The sequence below is a fragment of the Cervus elaphus genome, chromosome 27 (assembly GCF_910594005.1).
Source record: "Cervus elaphus chromosome 27, mCerEla1.1, whole genome shotgun sequence".
NCBI classification, from domain to species: domain Eukaryota; kingdom Metazoa; phylum Chordata; class Mammalia; order Artiodactyla; family Cervidae; genus Cervus; species Cervus elaphus.
This window is the reverse complement of record NC_057841.1, coordinates 29,648,961-29,667,355: the sequence shown is the minus strand read 5'-3', so window position 1 is coordinate 29,667,355 and position 18,395 is coordinate 29,648,961. Positions and strand designations below refer to the sequence as shown.

Genomic DNA, 18,395 nt, shown 5'->3' with positions numbered 1-18,395 from the left:
TGGTGGGCTACAGGCCATGGGGTCACAAAGAGTCCGACAAGACTGAGGACCTAACACAACACACACACACTATGGGGGAGTCTGGGGTTTTCAAGCACAAGTCAGTCACTCTCCTTGTATTGGAACTTTTACAAGAAAGCTGCACTTTACCACAACTGAGTGTCAGTAGATTGCCTTTACCACGCAGGAGTGAGCGGACCCAAGTTTGGCTCCGTAATGAGACTACTAGGACACCAGATTTGGCTATAATGGAGCTGTTACTATGAGTATCTAAATCAAAAGATATAATCGTATTATCTAGCAGCACCTTTTCAAAGTACAATATATTTGGATTTCTTTGTTCCCAAAGTGAATAACTAGAAAGAATCTCCAAACAATTAACAATTAGAGACTAAAATCTACCAAAATAACAAAAAAAGAGAACTAAACCTAGAAAAAAAGTCCAAAAATTTTAAAAAGAAAGAGAGAGAAAAAAAAAAAGATAGAATAGGTAATTTTATAATTAAAGGACATTTTCTAAAAATTTCATGAGGAAGGCAAAATTTATGCATATCCCTTCTAAGAAAATACACTGTCTCTAAGAAATTAATATAGAAAGTTGTGAGAAGTTAGTGAAGACTGCAGTTAGAAGGTCTCAGAAAGAAACCAAACTCAGTTAAAGTGAACATTCTCTGAGCCAGCAAATGCAATTAAATTTTAAAAATCCCAACACACTTGTTACCTCAAATATAGGAGAATTAATGGGAATAGATGCTAAATGTTTAGTAAATAGTCTGTCTTATAAAACATATTGTAGAGCGGTAAAACTATAATGTGAGTGTGAATAGAATCGAAAAGTCAAGAGGTTAATTTCAAATATTGATTTTTCCATTTCTCTCTGTCTTATACTTCATAAGGAATTAGATAAGTGGGTGTCCAAGACACCTTCTAAGGTTAATATCTATTTATTAGTTTAATATTTCTCTGCCTTGGTTTTCCTCATATATAGAACAATCAGTTTTGTACCAACCACGTCTTTCACCTAAGAGGAAATGAGGATAAAGTAATAATAATAAAGCTCATGCATGAAACAATGTAAATCATTTCAGCATTGCATTGCAACAACTCTAGTTATATACATACAGGAATTACTACATACATACATATATATATATAAATATTTTTTACCTTGACAACACACAAGACTGCTTCATTTGTATTTGGGTCTGTACTAATTTTGAAGGTTCCATTTTCATTTCCCTGTAGGATCTGGTACACAGCCCTCGAGTGAGGCGTGTTTGGCAAATCATGGTCATGTACCGCCATTCGTAAAATCTCAACGTCAATTCTGTTTTCTTCTACTTCTACAGTATACTGAAACAATTGTTCATTGTTACTATAAATTCATAGTTTTAATGTAATTTTCTACTCAAAGTTACATTTAAAGAAAAGGAAAGCAAAGTGATATGGAAATGTGCAAACACAGTGGGAAGGATGTACACATTTAATTCATAAACTCACTTCTTTCCTCGATAAACTAATAATACTGTTTCAAATCTTGTCCATTCTTCATGCCTTAACTTTTCAACTTCCTGACCAACAAAGGTCCGTCTAGTCAAGGCTATGGTTTTTCCAGTGGTCATGTATGGATGTGAGAGTTGGACTATAAAGAAAGCTGAGCGCCAAAGAATTGATGCTTTTGAACTGTGGTGCTGGAGAAGACTCTTGAGAGTCCCTTGGACTGCAAGGAGATCCAACCAGTCCATCCTAAAGGAACTCAGTACTGAATATTCATTGGAAGGACTGATGTTGAAGCTGAAGCTCCAATACTTTGGCCACCTGATGCGAAGAACTGACTCCTTGGAAAAGACCCTGATGCTGGGAAAGATTGAAGGCAGGAGGAGAAAGGGATGACAGAGGATGAGATGGTTGGATGTCATCACCGACTCTATGGACATGAATTTGAGCAAGTTCTGGGAGTTGGTGATGGACAGGGAAGACTGGCGTACTGCAGTTCATGGGGTCACAAATATTGGACACAACTGAGCGACTAAACTGAACTGAAAGACTTGTGGATGACTAAGAGAGTACTTATATTCCTTGCATCCTGATTTTCCTTGCATCCTAGCACTGTGATTATTTTTACAGAAATCATATTTTTTTGTGGATGTTATTTGTAAATGGTAGCTATTAAAACCAAAATCTCATGGAGCTACCAGACTCCAGATTTGTTTTTTGAAGAAGTAAATGAACGTAGATAAATGAATACACATATATACTCACAGAAGTTTCTGTAAAATATGGTGCATTATCATTTTCATCCTCAAGAGAAATAGTAATTGTTCCTGTATTAAATAAACCAAAAGGTTGGCCCCCCATGTCTCGAACTTCCATTATTAACTTGTACGTATCACATTTCTGAAAGAAAGGAAAATGATGAACACATATTTCTCATAACTTGTGCGTCTCATAGCCATTTCTCAGACTCTGATTCTTTCACAAACGTTCTTTTTTGATTAAAAAAAAAGAAGCCACCATAAATGCAAATAAAGAAAAGATATGTCAGTCAGTACAATTAAAAGCTGATGTTTCTGATATAATATTTTAAAAAGTAAAGCTATTTTAATATCCACACATCAAACCAGGTCAACGATCTCTGAGACCCTGTATATTCCCACTATTTCTGTAGGGACAAAGGAATAGACCTGAGAAGACTTACACACAGTCTATACAGAAACATTCTTGGAGAGGTGGCCACCAAGCACCTTATTGTAACTTCTCTGGGAAATCATGATCAGTTTAAATATAGTTTAGTGATTGAGAAATTAAGCAATTCATTACTTCTCTATCCAGTAAAGGTGTAGTTGTGGTGATGACACCTGTGTCTGGATGTACGGTGAAATGTCTTGGATTGTTTGGAATTTGCTGCAAGATTTTGTATCTCAGACGAGTATGTAGAGTGTCAGGTTCATCGAGGTCTATTGCAGTCACTTTTCCCACTGAAGTTCCTGTTTAGATAAATCCAATGTTGTCAACAACTTAAAGTAGTGATCTAATTGAATTACAAACAAAAATAAAATCAAGGCATTGCTGTGGCATTTTCTCCCCTAAAACCCCCAGGTTGATTAATTTATCAATAAATAAGCATGCCACCTGATGAGAAGAACCGACTCATTAGAAAAGACCCTGAGGCTGGGAAAGAGTGAAGGTAGGAGGAGAAGGGGACGACAGAGGATGAGATGGTTGGATGGCATCACCAACTTGATGGACATGAGTTTGAGTAAGCTCCGTGAGTTGGTGATGGACAGGGAAGCCTGGTGTGCTGCAGTCCATGGGGTCACAAAGAGTTGGACATGGCTGAGTGACTAAACTGAAGCATGCATGCACGCTCAGTCATGTCCGACTCTGTGACCCCATGGGCTGTAGCCCTCCAGGCTCCGCTGTCCATTTCTCAGACAGGAGTACTGGAGTGGGTTGCCATTTTTTCCTCCATGGGATCTTCCCAACCCAGGGATTGAACCCACATCTCCTGCAGCTCTTGCACACAGGCGAATCTTTCTTATCACTGAGCCAGCTGGGAAGTGTCTAAATGCTCTCCCACAGCTTCAAGCTCCCCTTATCTGGAAACTTCAATTAGGTGGCTACCACTGACAATATGATTTGTATTCTACGTAGGTGAGACTATCCACCCCACCCTTGGGAACAGGGGTGCTCAAATTCTTCCTCCTAATCTAGTCCATGACCATTTTTTGATGAGACCTTCTCTATATATCTTGTTTCTTTTATATTCAGCTTGATAATGTTAAAGGAAAAGAATAGCTTTGCATATGATAACAAAGGTTTCATGCTTTTATACTTTAATAAATGTGCTGAATTGCTAATACATACAAGACAAACATTGGACAAGCTTTATGGCTCAGAAATCAGAGTATTAGTAAAGTTGCCTTAACAAACCATTTCTTGCAGAGAGTGACATTAAATATGCACACAAAGTGACAACAGAATGGAAAAGGCTTTAACACTAAGAACATATCTTGTGATTTTTAAGAATAAATTAGACTTGTTACACCCTTTGGTTTGATGAGGTCACAATCTTGGCTGCTAAGAGCATCAGACTAGTTTAAAAAAATTTTTTTTTTCAATTTGTTTGGAAAATAAGCAAAGTAAAGGAATACATACGTTATAAGCCTGATCAGCATTTCCATACCATAATCTATTTTTGAGTCCTTGAAAAGGTATTGTGACTTTGTAAAGATTCAAAAGATCTATTGCTTTATAAATACATCATGGACACCTAGCACATGATCAAAATAGAAAATATAAACAGCATTTGTCTGTCATTGTGGATTAATCTAACAAAGTTAGAAACTTTGTGGATCAGTTAGCAGCCTTCTACATGTGCCTAGAAAATTAGTACAAAGACTTTGACTTTGAAGAGCCTATGATCTTATAAGACTACAAAGTTTTATGTAGAATATTTTTTTAAATATTTATCCATTTGGCCGCACTGGGTTTTAGTTGTGGCATGTGGGATCTAGTTCCCTGACCAGGGATGGAACCTGGATCCCCTGCAATCGGAGCATGTAGTTTAAGCCACTGGACTGCCAGGGAAGTCCATATGTAAAATACCTTGAAAGTCAAACATTTAAAAATATTTTGCCTAACCATGCTTAAAACAGTAACAAAGAATTCAACTGAAGCAAAAAATCTCGTGTTTTCCTAAAACATGAACTTACCAGTTCGGCAATTCTCAGGCACAGTAAAGACGGTCACTTTACTTTCAAAATATGGGGCATTATCATTGTCATCTTCAACTTTGAATACTAGGGGAAGTGGGTACTCAGGTGCATAACCATCTGCAGTGGTCGCATAGGCATAGATCTGAAAGGTAAATGAACACCATCAGTTGATTCTTAAATAACAAAGTAGGCACAAAATTGAACTTAGCAGTTGGGGAAAGTCATAATACTAAAAAACATCATTGGCAAAGGTCTATCTAAGAATGTATACAACAGAGAGACAACACAGCCGCACAGTCTATGCCTGCCCTCCAGCTTTGATCCTTTCTCGTTGTTTTCCCATCAAAGCCCACACACTCCAGCTCAATGAGGCTTCTCTGGGCCCTGAATTAACTGTGTACTGTTTTCCTTGTTAGACTTTCCTAGGTCATGCTAATGACAAGTTACTGGTTTTTTTCTAAAGTTTATACAAAATATGATTCTAGTTATTTGTAGACTTGTATATGGACAACAGAGGATGAGATGGTTGGACAGTATCACCAACTCGATGGATGTGAGTCTGAGCAAGCTCCGGGAGTTGGAGATGGACAGGGAAGCCTGGCGTGCTGCAGTCCATGGGGTTGCAAAGAATCAGACCCAACTGGGCAAATGAACTGAACTGATACACATATATGAAGAAGGAAATAGCAATCCACTCCAGGATTCTTGCCTGGGAAATCACATGGACAGAGGAGCCTGGTGGGCTACAGTCCGTAGGTTTGCAAAGAGTTGGATATGATTGAATGACATAAGAAATAAACAATATATATCAACTATTTCTGGGTGATTCAATTATGCTCTTTTCTCTATTTACCTGTATTTTCTCATTTTTCTATCCTTAAGATGTATTTCTTGTGTAGTAAAAGTGTTAGCAAAATCATATAAACATTCCAAACTCTATCTCAAAAGGATATATCTTGGCCCCAAATGCAATGATTTAATGCCCTTTCTCTTTAAATACCATCAGATTACTTTTGAACTCTTCTTATGTGGTATATGCACAGTGAGTCTTTGGTAAATGGTTGTTGAGTTAAACAGATTTTCTCCACTGACAGGAACAGCTAAAGCTGCCCAGAGTGAACTCTGTGTGAATTCAGTTCTTCACCATAGCTAACTTTCTTGATTTCCCTACTGTAACCATTTTCTAGAATGAACCAAGATTAAAATCCCAGGTATCTAACCCCTCCCTCTTTAGCCTTATATTAGTCAATTGCCAGACTCAAGAGAGTGACGTTTCTGTGCACTAGGTTCTTGAGATTACAGCATTTCTGTGTCTATTTATTATTCATCTCCTCTTTTCTATTTCCAAAGCCACCATCCTCATGTGACCCCAAATGCATCCTGTCAACTTTCCTCTTGTATCCTACACACATGTCCGACCAGTTCAGTTCATTTGCTCAGTTGTGTCTGACTCTTTGCAACCCCATGGACTGCAGTATGCCAGTCTTCCCTGTCCATCACCAACTCCCAGAGCTTGCTCAAACTCATGTCCATTGAGATGGTGATGCCATCCAACCATCTCATCCTCTGTCGTCCCCTTCTCCTCCTGCCTTCAATCTTTTCCAGCATCAGGGTCTTTTCCAAGGAGTCAGTTCTTTGCATCAGGTGGCCAAAGTATTGGCCGACCAACTCTCCAACCAACGTCCGACAAACTTTCCTATAATTGTTCTAACTGACCTTCTCCAAACTATGTAGCCCTCAGGAGTCAGACGCATTTCCATAAAGCACAATTTTAATCATGATATTCCTGAATCAGGCTCTTCTGTGATCTCACCATTATCTACCAAAGTAACAGAAAATCCTCATTGCTGTGTTGAAAGGCCATATTTCATCTTCACATGTTAACCTGAAGGGGGAAGACATTTCCACTTCTAATCTCTAGGAGGGAAGGTTTTGAAATAACCATGCATGTTCCCTCTGTTCCCTTTTACATTTTTCCCCAAACAACCTCCAGCTGGGCTTTTTCAGTAATAAAACTTATACTTCGGTTTCCATCAGCCTGAGCCCTGTATCTTAATAAATTCCACACTGAGGGATACAGCAGTGTATTATCACCACCACACTTTCAGCCTTCCTATCAAGCCCTCCCTCTCCCCTCATATTTGATGTAATTTCTCTCTCTTTAGACTGCTGTCATTTTGAAACTTTTGGCTAGAGGAAACTCTATAATTGTTTTATGTCCCTATTGGTTTCCAATTTTTCTTAGAGTTGAAGCCTGAGACTAAGGATATTTGTGTGACTAAAGCACCTAACATAGTGCCTTACATGGGATAATTCGTCAATAAATAGCTTTTTACATGTAATTCCATCCATCTTTCTTTTTTAGGAGAACAAACTACCCCCAAGAGTTTGCCCTCTATAAAAACTGCCTTACAGGATCACTTGTAATGAATTTCTTTACCTCATCACATCGGCAGTAAAACATCTCCCCATCTAACCTAAGTCTATCCTGCTGTAATTTACATTAGTTTTAGCTAGTTTTTCTCCTCAATGGAAATGATCATCTACTTCTTACTGTAGAATCACTTGTAGTTTAAAATTATACATCCCAATGTTTAAAATAAATATCATTATTTCACATTCCACTGATTTTTCAGATGTAGTGATTTTGTTTCTGGTTCTAGTTTTATTTTTCACTATTCATGTGCTGAGCATCTCAAAATAAATAAAAAGATGATTTAAACTGGAAATTCAGCTAACTTTAAACTACAGTCTGGATCCCTAGGATAATTCACTTATGCTCACTTCTTATAATAAAGGAACTATAAATATTTTCATAATTAGTTACTACAGAACAGTTTCAAAAAGCTCAATGAAACTAATGACTTTGTAGGCTAGTTCCCATTATGCTATATTGAAAGCAATAAAAATATATTTAAATATTACATTAAGTATAAATAGAATATTGTATTTTATAATTAGTCATATTTTTAGCTGAGTTAGAAGACTATTATTTAAATTTTATACTGTCGACTACAAATTTTCAATTGGTGACTCAGACGGTAAAGAATCGACCTACATTGCAGGAGACTCAGTTCTATCCCTGGGTCGGGAAGATCCCCTGGGGGAGGGAATGGCAACCCATTCTAGTATTCTTGCCTGAGGAATCCCATGGACAGAGGAGCCTGGTGGGCTACAGTCCATGGTGTTGTAAAGAGTCAGACAAGACTGAGCAGCTAACAATTTTACTTTCATCCTGAAACAATTAAATCAGAATTTCTGGGAACTGGCCCAATCATCGTATTTTTAAAAAATTATCATGTGATCAAAGCTAAGTTATTATAGAGAACTTTAAATTCAATAAAATTCACTGCTATTATCCCAGGATTATATACATCAAAACCTGTCCTTTAAAATTGTTATTATATTTTCCCTTCCCCCTCCCTTTTTTTCCCTTGTAATAATCATCCTTTTTCATCAATCGTACCAATAGAAATTTAAAGTTTGTATGACACATGAACAATATTTAAAATATTAAGACAAATCATTGATTCCTCTGATATATATAAATAGCTTGAAAATACCAAACCAGTAATAAAAAACATAAATCTGAATGAATGATGCAATCATCTTACCGGAAACTCTTGATATTGCTCACGGTCTATGCTTCTTGTACAAAATATATCCCCTGTATCTTTATCTATGAAGAACAGATTGAAGGGCTCTTTGTCGACCCCTGGTCCACTTATGGAGTAAAAGATGGTGTAGTTTTGTGCAGCATCAGATTGAACCTGTAACAATAATTGACAGTTTAGGAAAAGAGCAAATATATCATGATAAATACTTTCAACCTAATCTCTTGTGATAGTTTATTTTTTATTGTTGTTGTTTAGTCACTAAGTCATGTCTGACTCTTGTGACCCCATAGACTGTAGCCAGACAGGCTTCCCTGTCTATGGAATTTCTCAGGCAAGAATACTGGAGTGGGTTGTCTTTTCCTTCTCCAGAGGATCTTCCCAACCCAGGGATTAAACCCAGGTCTCCTGCACTGGCAAGCAGATTCTTTACCACTGAGCCACCAGGGAAGCCCTTATTTTTTATTTCTTGCTCTCTTTCCCACATATCTATTCTTTCTTTCCCAGTGTCTCCCATATTTTTAAATTCTCACTTATATCCTGCATTGTGCGAAGCCACAAACTCTGTCACTTATTGGATACTAAACTCTTTGAAGTTATCTGCATATGTATGGAAAAATCATGGCATTGAATATTCTTTTTCTATTCTTATTCCTGTATACAGCCATGATATCAGTGGTTTTTAATTATTTGGAATGGAAACTTTTGTGACTAAAAAACTGGAAATAACACATCTTTCCTCCCATAGTTAATGCATCATGAATTGCCCAATTGCAACCAAAGATCATGGCATCCGGTCCTATCACTTCATGGCAAATAGATGGGGAAACAATGGAATTAGTGACAGACTTGATTTTCTTGGGCTCCAAACCACTGCAGATGGTGACTACAGCCATGAAATGAAAAGACACTTGCTCCTTGGAAGAAAAGCTATGACCAACCTAGACAGCATATTAAAAAGCAGAGACATTACTTTGCCATCTAGTCAAAGCTATGGCTTTTCCAGTAGTCATGTACAGATGTGAGAATTGGACTATAAAGAAAGCTGAGTGCCAAAGAATTGATGCCTTTGAACTGTGGTGTTGGAGAAGACTCTTGAGAAATCCTTGGACTGGCAAGGAGATCAAACCAGTCAATTCTAAAGGAAATCAGTCCTGAATCTTCATTGGAAGGGAATGATGATGAAGCTGAAGCTCCAATACTTTGACCACCTGATGCAAAGAACTGACTCCTTGGAAAAGACCCCAATGCTGGGAAAGATTGAAGGTAGGAGGAGAAGGGGACGACAGAGGATGAGATGGTTGGATGTCATCACCGACTCGATGGACATGAATTTGGGCAAGTTCTGGGAGTTGGTGATGGACAGGGAAGACTGGCATGCTGCAGTCCATGGGGTCGCAAAGAGTTGGACAAAACTGAGCAACTGAACTGAACTGAACTGAAAATTGACTTATGCTTACATTCAGTTAAGTGGCAGTAACACCACTTTTTGGAAAACAGATATATTGGCCTTTTTTTTTTTTGTGAGGGTAAGTGCTAATGAAAGGGAGAATTGAATTATGCAAAATCTGTAGGCATGTCCTCTGTATGTGAATGCTAAATTCTGGCAAGATATTTGGAAGAATCTGGGTGCAGACCTAAAAGAATCAGAAACTCAAAATATACCACTTGTTTCTAATGCTAAAATGTGACTTTTGGAGGTAAGTGATAAAATTTAAGCTCTCGTCTACAGGACCCTAGTTCTCATAAATAGATGGTCCTTATTAGTACCAACAGGTTAAAACCCTGATTCAACTCAAATGGAAAGTTTCAAAAACAAAGAAACAAAGCTAACATATAATATCAAATGAGAGGAAATGGACCTGCTGCACGTGCTGTGGAAATGGCCCTAGTGAGTTCTCCATCAGTGAGCACGGGATAGGCGCCCATCGCCTCTTGCTTCGCCTGAGGACTGTGTCTTTCATATGTCTCCTAGGAATCTGCGTTTGATGAGAAGTGAAAAGATACAGCATTGTTTATCATTCTAGATACAATGATTTTTCACATAAACAGTAACATGAAGAAAATAGGTAACAGTTGCACATAACAATGTTATGGATAATACCCAAATTCTGGTTTTTTGTTAGTAACACACACACACAAAGAACCAGTTTCACCTGTTTCCTGTTTTAATCATTTATCACCTAACCAACCAGAACTTTTAGGGTTTTGATGAAAGATACTATCTGAAGAAATACTGAGTTGCTAAAAAGAAATAACCCATTAATAAAGAATTGATTTTATTCCACTAACAGTGGTACAACCAAAATTTGCTAAAATATTAGCTACCTTAAAAGCATTTGTATACCTATATAAAGACACACAGTGTGTGTTCCAGCATATTTTATTTCATGTGGAGACTCTTTACAATTTGGATATAAAATAATATTGTATAGCCTTATGTAACATTAAGGCTTACATTAATGTTATGTAATTATATAACATTAAGTCTAAATTTTAAACAAATGTAAAGTATATGTAAAATGCAAGCATATTCTAAATTTGATGAAGATTCTTATAATCAAAAGGAACTGAGCTGAAAATTTTCCTTATAAATCAAATTGCTTATGAATAAGTTATCTTGTAAGACCAAATTCATTGTGCATAATTTGTTTAAAGTGAGATTTATATGAATTCCAGGAACCTTCTCCTTTCTCACTTCCTAAGCATCACCACTCCCTGCCAGAAGACTAGCTTAGAGTCAGAACACTCGAACCAATCCTGTGGACTGGCCATACAGCATTCTCTGAAAAGAAGGACCTTGTAAAACGTTCTGTTAAGATGGGGATAAACCAGAGGCCTTCTCATCTTTTCTTTAAAGAGAGACTCAAACCCACAGTCACTTGAGGGAAAGCCATACAGGGTGGAGTGCCACTTCTCCAGCCAGAACCAATCTGCAGTGAGTCTTAGACCTGCCCCGCCTTGTTCTGCAGGTAGGTAACTCTTGTTGCCACACCTGAGAACATTATCTGAAACCTTTGATATTCTGCCTTCGTTCCTGGCTATGGAGCTGTTCATTTTTACACCACTTATAAATCACTCTATTACTCATTAAAGCAATCTAGTCTTTATATATGTTTGTTATAAATGGAATAGAAAAAAAGTGAGTATTCAATAACAAGAATTTTAGCAAGCATGAAAATAAATGAGATGAAGGGCTCTGGTGAGCAGATTATTGTGCTTGAGTCTTGTCTAATATACCTTCTTTCCTCCTGCTTCCAGTACGATTTCTATCTCCTTCTGCCCCTGTCCCTGACTGTCTGAGAGCAAAATGGAAAAACTCTTCTTTTCAGAAGACAAAACAAGGTCATGTGTTGTGTAAATGGAGCCATCTTCTAGGATCCTGAAGTCAGGATCACTTGACTGGATTAGGCTGGCCGACTGGAGACACTCCTTCAGATTCACTGCAGGGAAGAAATTTCACAGTAATTTGTCACGTGAAACAAGGATAGAACAGGTTTTACAGGAATGACAACCTCTAGTTGGTATGCAAGAAGCAAAAAGAGGGAGGTTGCGCTAGGGGTGTGTGGAGTACTTACTATTCTAATAGTAAGTATACTATTCTTATAGGCCATAAAAATTAAATAATTAAATTGATGGAGTCACTGTCTCCACTGATTTCATTAGCAATTAATTTATGAATAGATATAAAATATTTTTGATGTCACTGGATTTATTGTTTCCACTCTAACTCATTATTATGTACAAATGCATCATTCTATCTTACATGTAGTATAACTAACTGCATGATGACAGATTTTGAACTTCTTTGTAATCATCTGTGATAATTATTAATAAAACTGTCTTGCAAAAAAATTAGAAAATTGTTCCATACTTAAATAATATTTCTCAGTAATATTGCAAGTACTACTTCTATAAAATCTTTTGGAAGCTTAATAAACTCCATGCTTAATAATGCTTAGTGGTTGTATCAAAATATTTCCTTTGCAGATTCATATTTAACATATTGGATTGGCTAAAAAGTTCATTCAGATTTTTCCATAGGATGTTACAGAAGAAACCCCAATGAACTGTGTGGCTAACCCAATATTTAACATATTTACTATATGTCTTTAGAGTGTAGGCCGTGTATCCTTTCAGTACTTTTGAAAGAAAAAGGGATTAATTTAAAACCTCCAAACACTGGGCAAAACATTGTCTGTCTTGGAGAAAATACCACTTCTGTATATGAGATGTGTTTTTCTAGTCGTAAACTTAAGGTTAGTGAAAAATACTGATGAAAGGGATATCATTCCTAGACTTACAACAACTCATGCCTCAGGTGTAGCTGTGACAGTGTGTGTATGCATCCTCAGTCACTCAGTCGTGTCTGACTCTTTGCAACCCCATGGACTGTAGCCCACCAGGCTCCTCTGTCCATGGGATTTCCCAGGCGACAATGCTGGAATGGGTTGTCATTTCCTTCTCCAGGAGATCGTCCCAATCCAGGGACTGAACCCACGTTCTCTTGCGTCTCCTGCATTGGCAGGCAGATTCTTTACCACTGAGCCACCAGGGAAGCCTGGCTGTGACAGTAAGACTACTTAAAATTTTATTTGACTTTCAGAAGCTTTTCTGTAAAATAGATCACATAAATTCTTGCTGGGCACCTGGTCTTTGTCATCAACCTCCAGCATAAATTTTATTTTGGGGCATTTCAATTTTGACATGTCTATTTTCTATCTAATCAATTAAAGAATGTTGGTTTGGCGATTTTGGCAGCAGATCAGTCATAGAAAATTAAAATATGTTTTTCATTTTGGTGCTTTGTTGTACTAAACTAAGATAATTTAGCCTTTGATGTTTGCTAATTTTCCTGGCAAGAAAAGTACACAACTAACTTGGTTCTTTAATTGTTTCTAACCACAAGCAAAAATCAAGTTGTTTATCTTTCATTTCAAGTCGAATTTTAATGCCAAATGACTACCGTATGGCTTGAGCAGCCAAAAGCTAAATGTAGCAGCTAAAACTATGAAATTCTTAACATCCTTTCTCACCTTTGCCTACAAGTGCTTCAGCCCGAAGACGAGAAGGAACTTGAAGGGAAATTTTCTGACAAGCATCGCAAAATAATATTAAAACCTCAAAAGAAAGAAAAAAAATCAAGAGTTACATTTGATCAGAAGCTTTCACATTACAGTTTTGTCTTATTGATAAAAATATTGTGAATTTCAATAACAAATTAATCTTCTAATCTTTCAATATTTTTCATATTCATTTTAAAAGGAAACAGCAAAGAAAGTGGCTTTAGGAACACAACAGTCATTTAGTAGCAATGGAAAAATTAAAATGAACAGAGTTCTTAGAACCTGAATTGTATTGCATCATTTCAAGAAAATATGTTACAAACTATTGACTTTATGTAGAGTTTATCATCTCTGAGGTCATTTGTAAACGTCATTCTGATTTCTCAGCATGAAGAAAGTACTTAACTTTGGAATTCAGTAATCATGTATTTGTATACAAATCATCATTTTCACAGCCCCAAGCAAACTGAAGTATAGTTGATTAAGTCAAAAAATACTTCAGGATGTTTTTAACTTCCTCAAGATCAACACCCACCAGTATTCCCTGATCTCAAATTACTCCTCGGAAAGGCTTGGCTCATAAACTTCAAAGTCTAAATCTCATTCACAAAATTAGCCTAAAAAGAAATGTATTTCAAAATATGGAGAGTAGACTTCAACAGGGTAAAGATTTTTAGTTCAATTCAAGACACAAATATTGCTTTACAAAGCCATATACCTAACTCAAGAAAAAACCGAGACTATCTGAAAAATAAAAGAAGCGCTATCAGTTTTTTGTTTTTTTTTTTTTTTGCGCTATCAGTTTTAAAGTGTCTGTAGTAAGTTCAGAACCTATTTTTCTTGGCATTTTCTGTTTATTTGCTTCCTCTACTGTTTTTCAAAATGACTGTTTTGCTATTGCTTAAATATAAAGTAGAGCTTTAACAGGAAGGTGAATTTTATAACCAATATTTCTCTGAGGACATATTTCTAGAGTTAAGTGAAAGTTGCTCAGTTGTGTCCAACTCTTTGCGACCACAGGAATTCTCCAGGCCAGAATACTGGAGTGTAGCCTTTCCCTTCTCCAGGGGATATTCCCAATCCAGGGATCAAACCCACATCTCCTGCATTGCATGCAGATTCTTTGCCAGTTGAGCCACAAGGGAAGCCCTTCTAGAGTTAGGGGACCCATTATTTGAGAGAAAGAAAGAAAACCATCAGCTATACTATGGATGTATATTTCTTTTCTAACTCAACCCAAGTCTATTGGATATATCATGTGAGTCCATTTAATAGTCTGTCATTTTACAGTAACTCTGTTAGATAACACCAAAAACTGGAATTTAAAAAGTTGTCTTTGTATTCTGGCTTTAAATTAAATAACCTCTTTTTTAAAAATGGGTCTTTTTACTACTTACTTGACTTTTTAATATTTTCATTTCTAGTGTCAGGGAGTATACAAAAATATACCTAAAGAGCTTTCTGTATATAAAAAATTATATTAATAATGGTCTAGGTATATAACATGGAAGAGCATTTGTAATTAGAAATAGATATGTGTATATACACACATATATAGATCTATACATCTATACTATATAGTCACACATTATTCTCAGAGGATACATCTACATATCCTCTCATACCTCCATCATTTTTCCTTCCTGCCCTAGGGTCCCCACTTCATTGGTTCTGCCTCACAGACAGAGCCAGTGCAGGTCTCTAAGACACACTATATCCCAGTCTTCAAGTTAAACAAGCAGCTTAGTTATTTGGAGGAAGCTGTGGTCAGAGGCATTTTTAGGCATCATGGGCATAAGGAATGAATGGGCAATGGATGAACCAAAGGGAACTGGGCAGAGCAGAGACCAAAAGTTAAAGAAATCTGGGTAAATATCTTGGAAAGCTTTCCCCTCATTTTACCTAATAATACTAAATAAAGATCTCTGTTCTCCCTCCACATTACCCCCAGACAATTATAGGTTGAGTATATGACCATTAACCCCACTTACTGTATTTTTTTTAATTTATTTATTTGGCTGCTCTGGATCTTAGTCACGGGATCTTAGTTGAGGCATGAGAACTCTTAGCTGTGGCATGTGGGATCTAGTTCCCTGGTACAGGACTTGAACCTGGGCCCTGCATTGGGAGCATCCAGCCTTAGCCACTGGGCCACCAGGGAAGTCCCCTAGTGTACTATTTATACAGAGAAAATATTCACCCTTATACAATAAAATTTTTAAATACTGAAAATATAATTTGAAGCTAAAATATTTTATTAAAATGAAAACAAGAAAGAAATTCAGTGCTCAGAAATGCCAGATATAGATATGGAACAACTCCCCTCTTCCTAACCACCACCAAAGAAAAAGTAGCACCTAAATACACAGTTACAAAAAACATAAGTGCAACTCAAGTTCATGTATTTTATCAATGAATGTCACATTTTTCTTTATTATTATTTTTTTCCCAGTTAAACACCTCCCTTGAACTAAGAGTTCCACCCTTCTCTCAGCCCTTTCTGCCTAAAATGAAGCAAGTCTTAGATATTTCACATCTTCAACCAGACTCCTTTTCCTCTTCTCGAAGCTCAGGGGAACTAAGCAGGTGAAACAAGTACAGCTTATTTAGTGACTAGTAGCAAAAGCAAACCTCAGAACCTTCTGGGCCAAATGCCTGAGGAGTGAATTCATCCCATTGCTCCTTAGAAAAACACCCCAGCAAGATTGAACAGGGGATTCCCTTGAAAAATGAACAGCTTGGTGGTGGAAACTTGAAAAGCAAACCAAACACCGGCCGTCCTGGGCCACAAGTCTCTTTGTGCTCCCTTGAATTTTACTCAGCTCTGCTCCTGTTCTTCCAGTCTCCCTTCTCTGCCTTCCACTCCCGCCCTCCTCTCTTTCAAGCCCAACCTGAAGGAAGGCAGCATGCTTGGACTCCCTAATCCTTTGCTTGTTACTCACCAGGAGAGAGAATAGGAGCTGCTTCCAGAAGATGCTCCCTGGGGCGGCAGAGGCCACAGCCATCAGAAGTGGTCCTGATGCTCAGGGATGGTGACTGGATAACAGGGCAGCGTGGGATACACGGAGCGGCTTCGGCAGATTCCCCACGGCTGGCACCGGGGCAGGGTAACCTGTTGCCACCTTGGCACGGATGAACTTGGTTTGGAGAAAAGTCAGGAGGCAAATGGGTGAAATGACAGGAGAGGGAGCAGCGGGACAATTGCTTTCCTCCTATTCCCGGGTCAGTCTTCGTCCTTCAATTCAGTTACCTCGGAATGGAAAGAGGTTTACCTACAAATGGGAAGGGTGGGGTACAAAACACCCCCAAACGCAGCCACTGGCTCCTCCTCACAGCTTTCAAAATTTCTCCTGCCACTTGACACATCGGCAGAAGCAACAGGGAACACCCTCCATCCTCAGCTCTCCTCCCTTCCCCCCAGGTGGATGCTCTGAAGTCCTCCCCAGTTATTACCCACTCCCACGTCCTCCCCTCCTTCCTGGCCTTATTAACCTGTCTTGCCCCTGGGCACAAACATAGATTGTGCACGAACTCCACGCAAAGAAGCGATGCCTCCTCAACCGCCCTTGGCAAATCAGGGATACACAGGCATGTGCGATCACATGCATCAGGAGTTATCTCCCCATCTAAGCATTTAGGTGTAGTCTGTCACACACAGCAAAGCCGCTCTGCCGGAGATAGAGCGCCGCCGTCCACAGTAGCAACTTCGCAGACGGCATTGTGTCTGCTCCTTATTATTGACAGCACGCTGGTTTGATTCTCTAGCTGTCAGAGGAATTTACTACAGTGTATATTGATGTTATAAAAGTAAGTGAATGAGATATAATTTTCTTATTGTAGTCTTCAATTTTTTTTATTCCACTTATTTAAACTGGAAAAAAACAAAAACAAAAAGCCCTGAGTTAACCCATTTCTTCCACCATTTCCCACCTCCTGCTTCTCCTTCTAAACCACCAATCTGTTCTCTGTATCTATGAGTTTAGCTTCCCAGCTATTTATTTTTTTCTTAGATTTCACATGAGAGTAAGATCATGGGCATTTGCCTTTCTCTGTCCTATTTATTTCATTTAGCATAATGCCTTCCAGGTCCATTCATGTGTTCGCATGAATAATATTCCATTGTGTATATACACACCACAATTTCTTTATCCACTCGTTCCTTGATGGAGACTTGATCAATGGAATCCAGGTTGATTCCATATCTTGTCTATTGTAAACAATGCTTCAAAGAACATGGGGGTGCATATATCTTTTCAAAGTAGTGTTTTCATTTTCCTTGGATAAATACCCAGAAGTGGAATTACTGGATATGGTAGTTCTATTTTTAATTTCTGAGGAACCTCCATACTGCTTTTCATAGTGGTGGTACCAATTTACATTCCCATCAGCAGTGCAGAAGTGTTCCTTTTCTCCACATCCACACTAACACTTGTTATTTCTTATCTTTTTGATGATAGCCACTCTAACAGGAATGAGGTGATATCTCATTGTTGTTTTGATTAGCATTTCCCTGTTGATCAGGGATATTGAGCATCTCTGCATGTACCTACCAACCAATCTCTATGTCTCCTCTGGAGAAATGTCTATTCAGATCTTCTGTCCATTTTTATATTGGATCGTTTGCTTTTCTGCTATTGAGTTTCATGAGTTCTTTATATGTTTTGATATTAGCCCATTATCAAATATATGATTTGCAGTTATTTTCTCCCATTTAGTAGATTGTCTTTTCATTCTGTTGATAGTTTCCCTTGCCATGAAGAAGCTTTTTAGTTTATATAGTCCCACTTGCTTGTATTAGTATTTGATTTTGTTGCTTTTGCTTTTGAATTAGGTTAAGAAAATCATGACCAATATTTAGTTCAAGGAGCTTACCACCTCTGTTTTCTTTTAGGAGCTTTATGCTTCCAGGTCTTATGTTCAAGTCTTAGTCACTCTGAGTTTTTGTGTGTGCTGGAAGATCGTGGTCCAGTCTCATTTTTTTTTTTTTTTCTTCTTTT

The 18,395-nt window shown here is 37.8% G+C and overlaps 1 protein-coding gene across 4 annotated transcripts in view; it reads right to left on the bottom strand.

The window, feature by feature from the left end:
* The window catches only part of DSC1 (desmocollin 1), a 154,802-nt gene extending 137,830 nt beyond the window's left edge, over positions 1–16,972 (bottom strand). For 3 of the 4 annotated variants that reach the window (XM_043888782.1, XM_043888781.1, XM_043888780.1), the window contains exons 1-9: positions 16,341–16,789; positions 13,369–13,453; positions 11,573–11,775; positions 10,195–10,311; positions 8,333–8,488; positions 4,716–4,860; positions 2,821–2,987; positions 2,263–2,397; positions 1,168–1,353 (exon numbers count right to left, since the gene is read on the bottom strand). In XM_043888782.1, the coding sequence (XP_043744717.1) occupies positions 1,168–1,353; positions 2,263–2,397; positions 2,821–2,987; positions 4,716–4,860; positions 8,333–8,488; positions 10,195–10,311; positions 11,573–11,775; positions 13,369–13,453; positions 16,341–16,403 (1,257 nt within the window). In that variant the 5' untranslated portion in view covers positions 16,404–16,789. Of the gene's footprint in view, positions 1–1,167; positions 1,354–2,262; positions 2,398–2,820; positions 2,988–4,715; positions 4,861–8,332; positions 8,489–10,194; positions 10,312–11,572; positions 11,776–13,368; positions 13,454–16,340; positions 16,790–16,890 lie in introns of those variants that run through there. The other variant, XM_043888779.1, reaches the window with a different exon arrangement.
* Between the last annotated feature and the right edge of the window lie 1,423 nt (positions 16,973–18,395).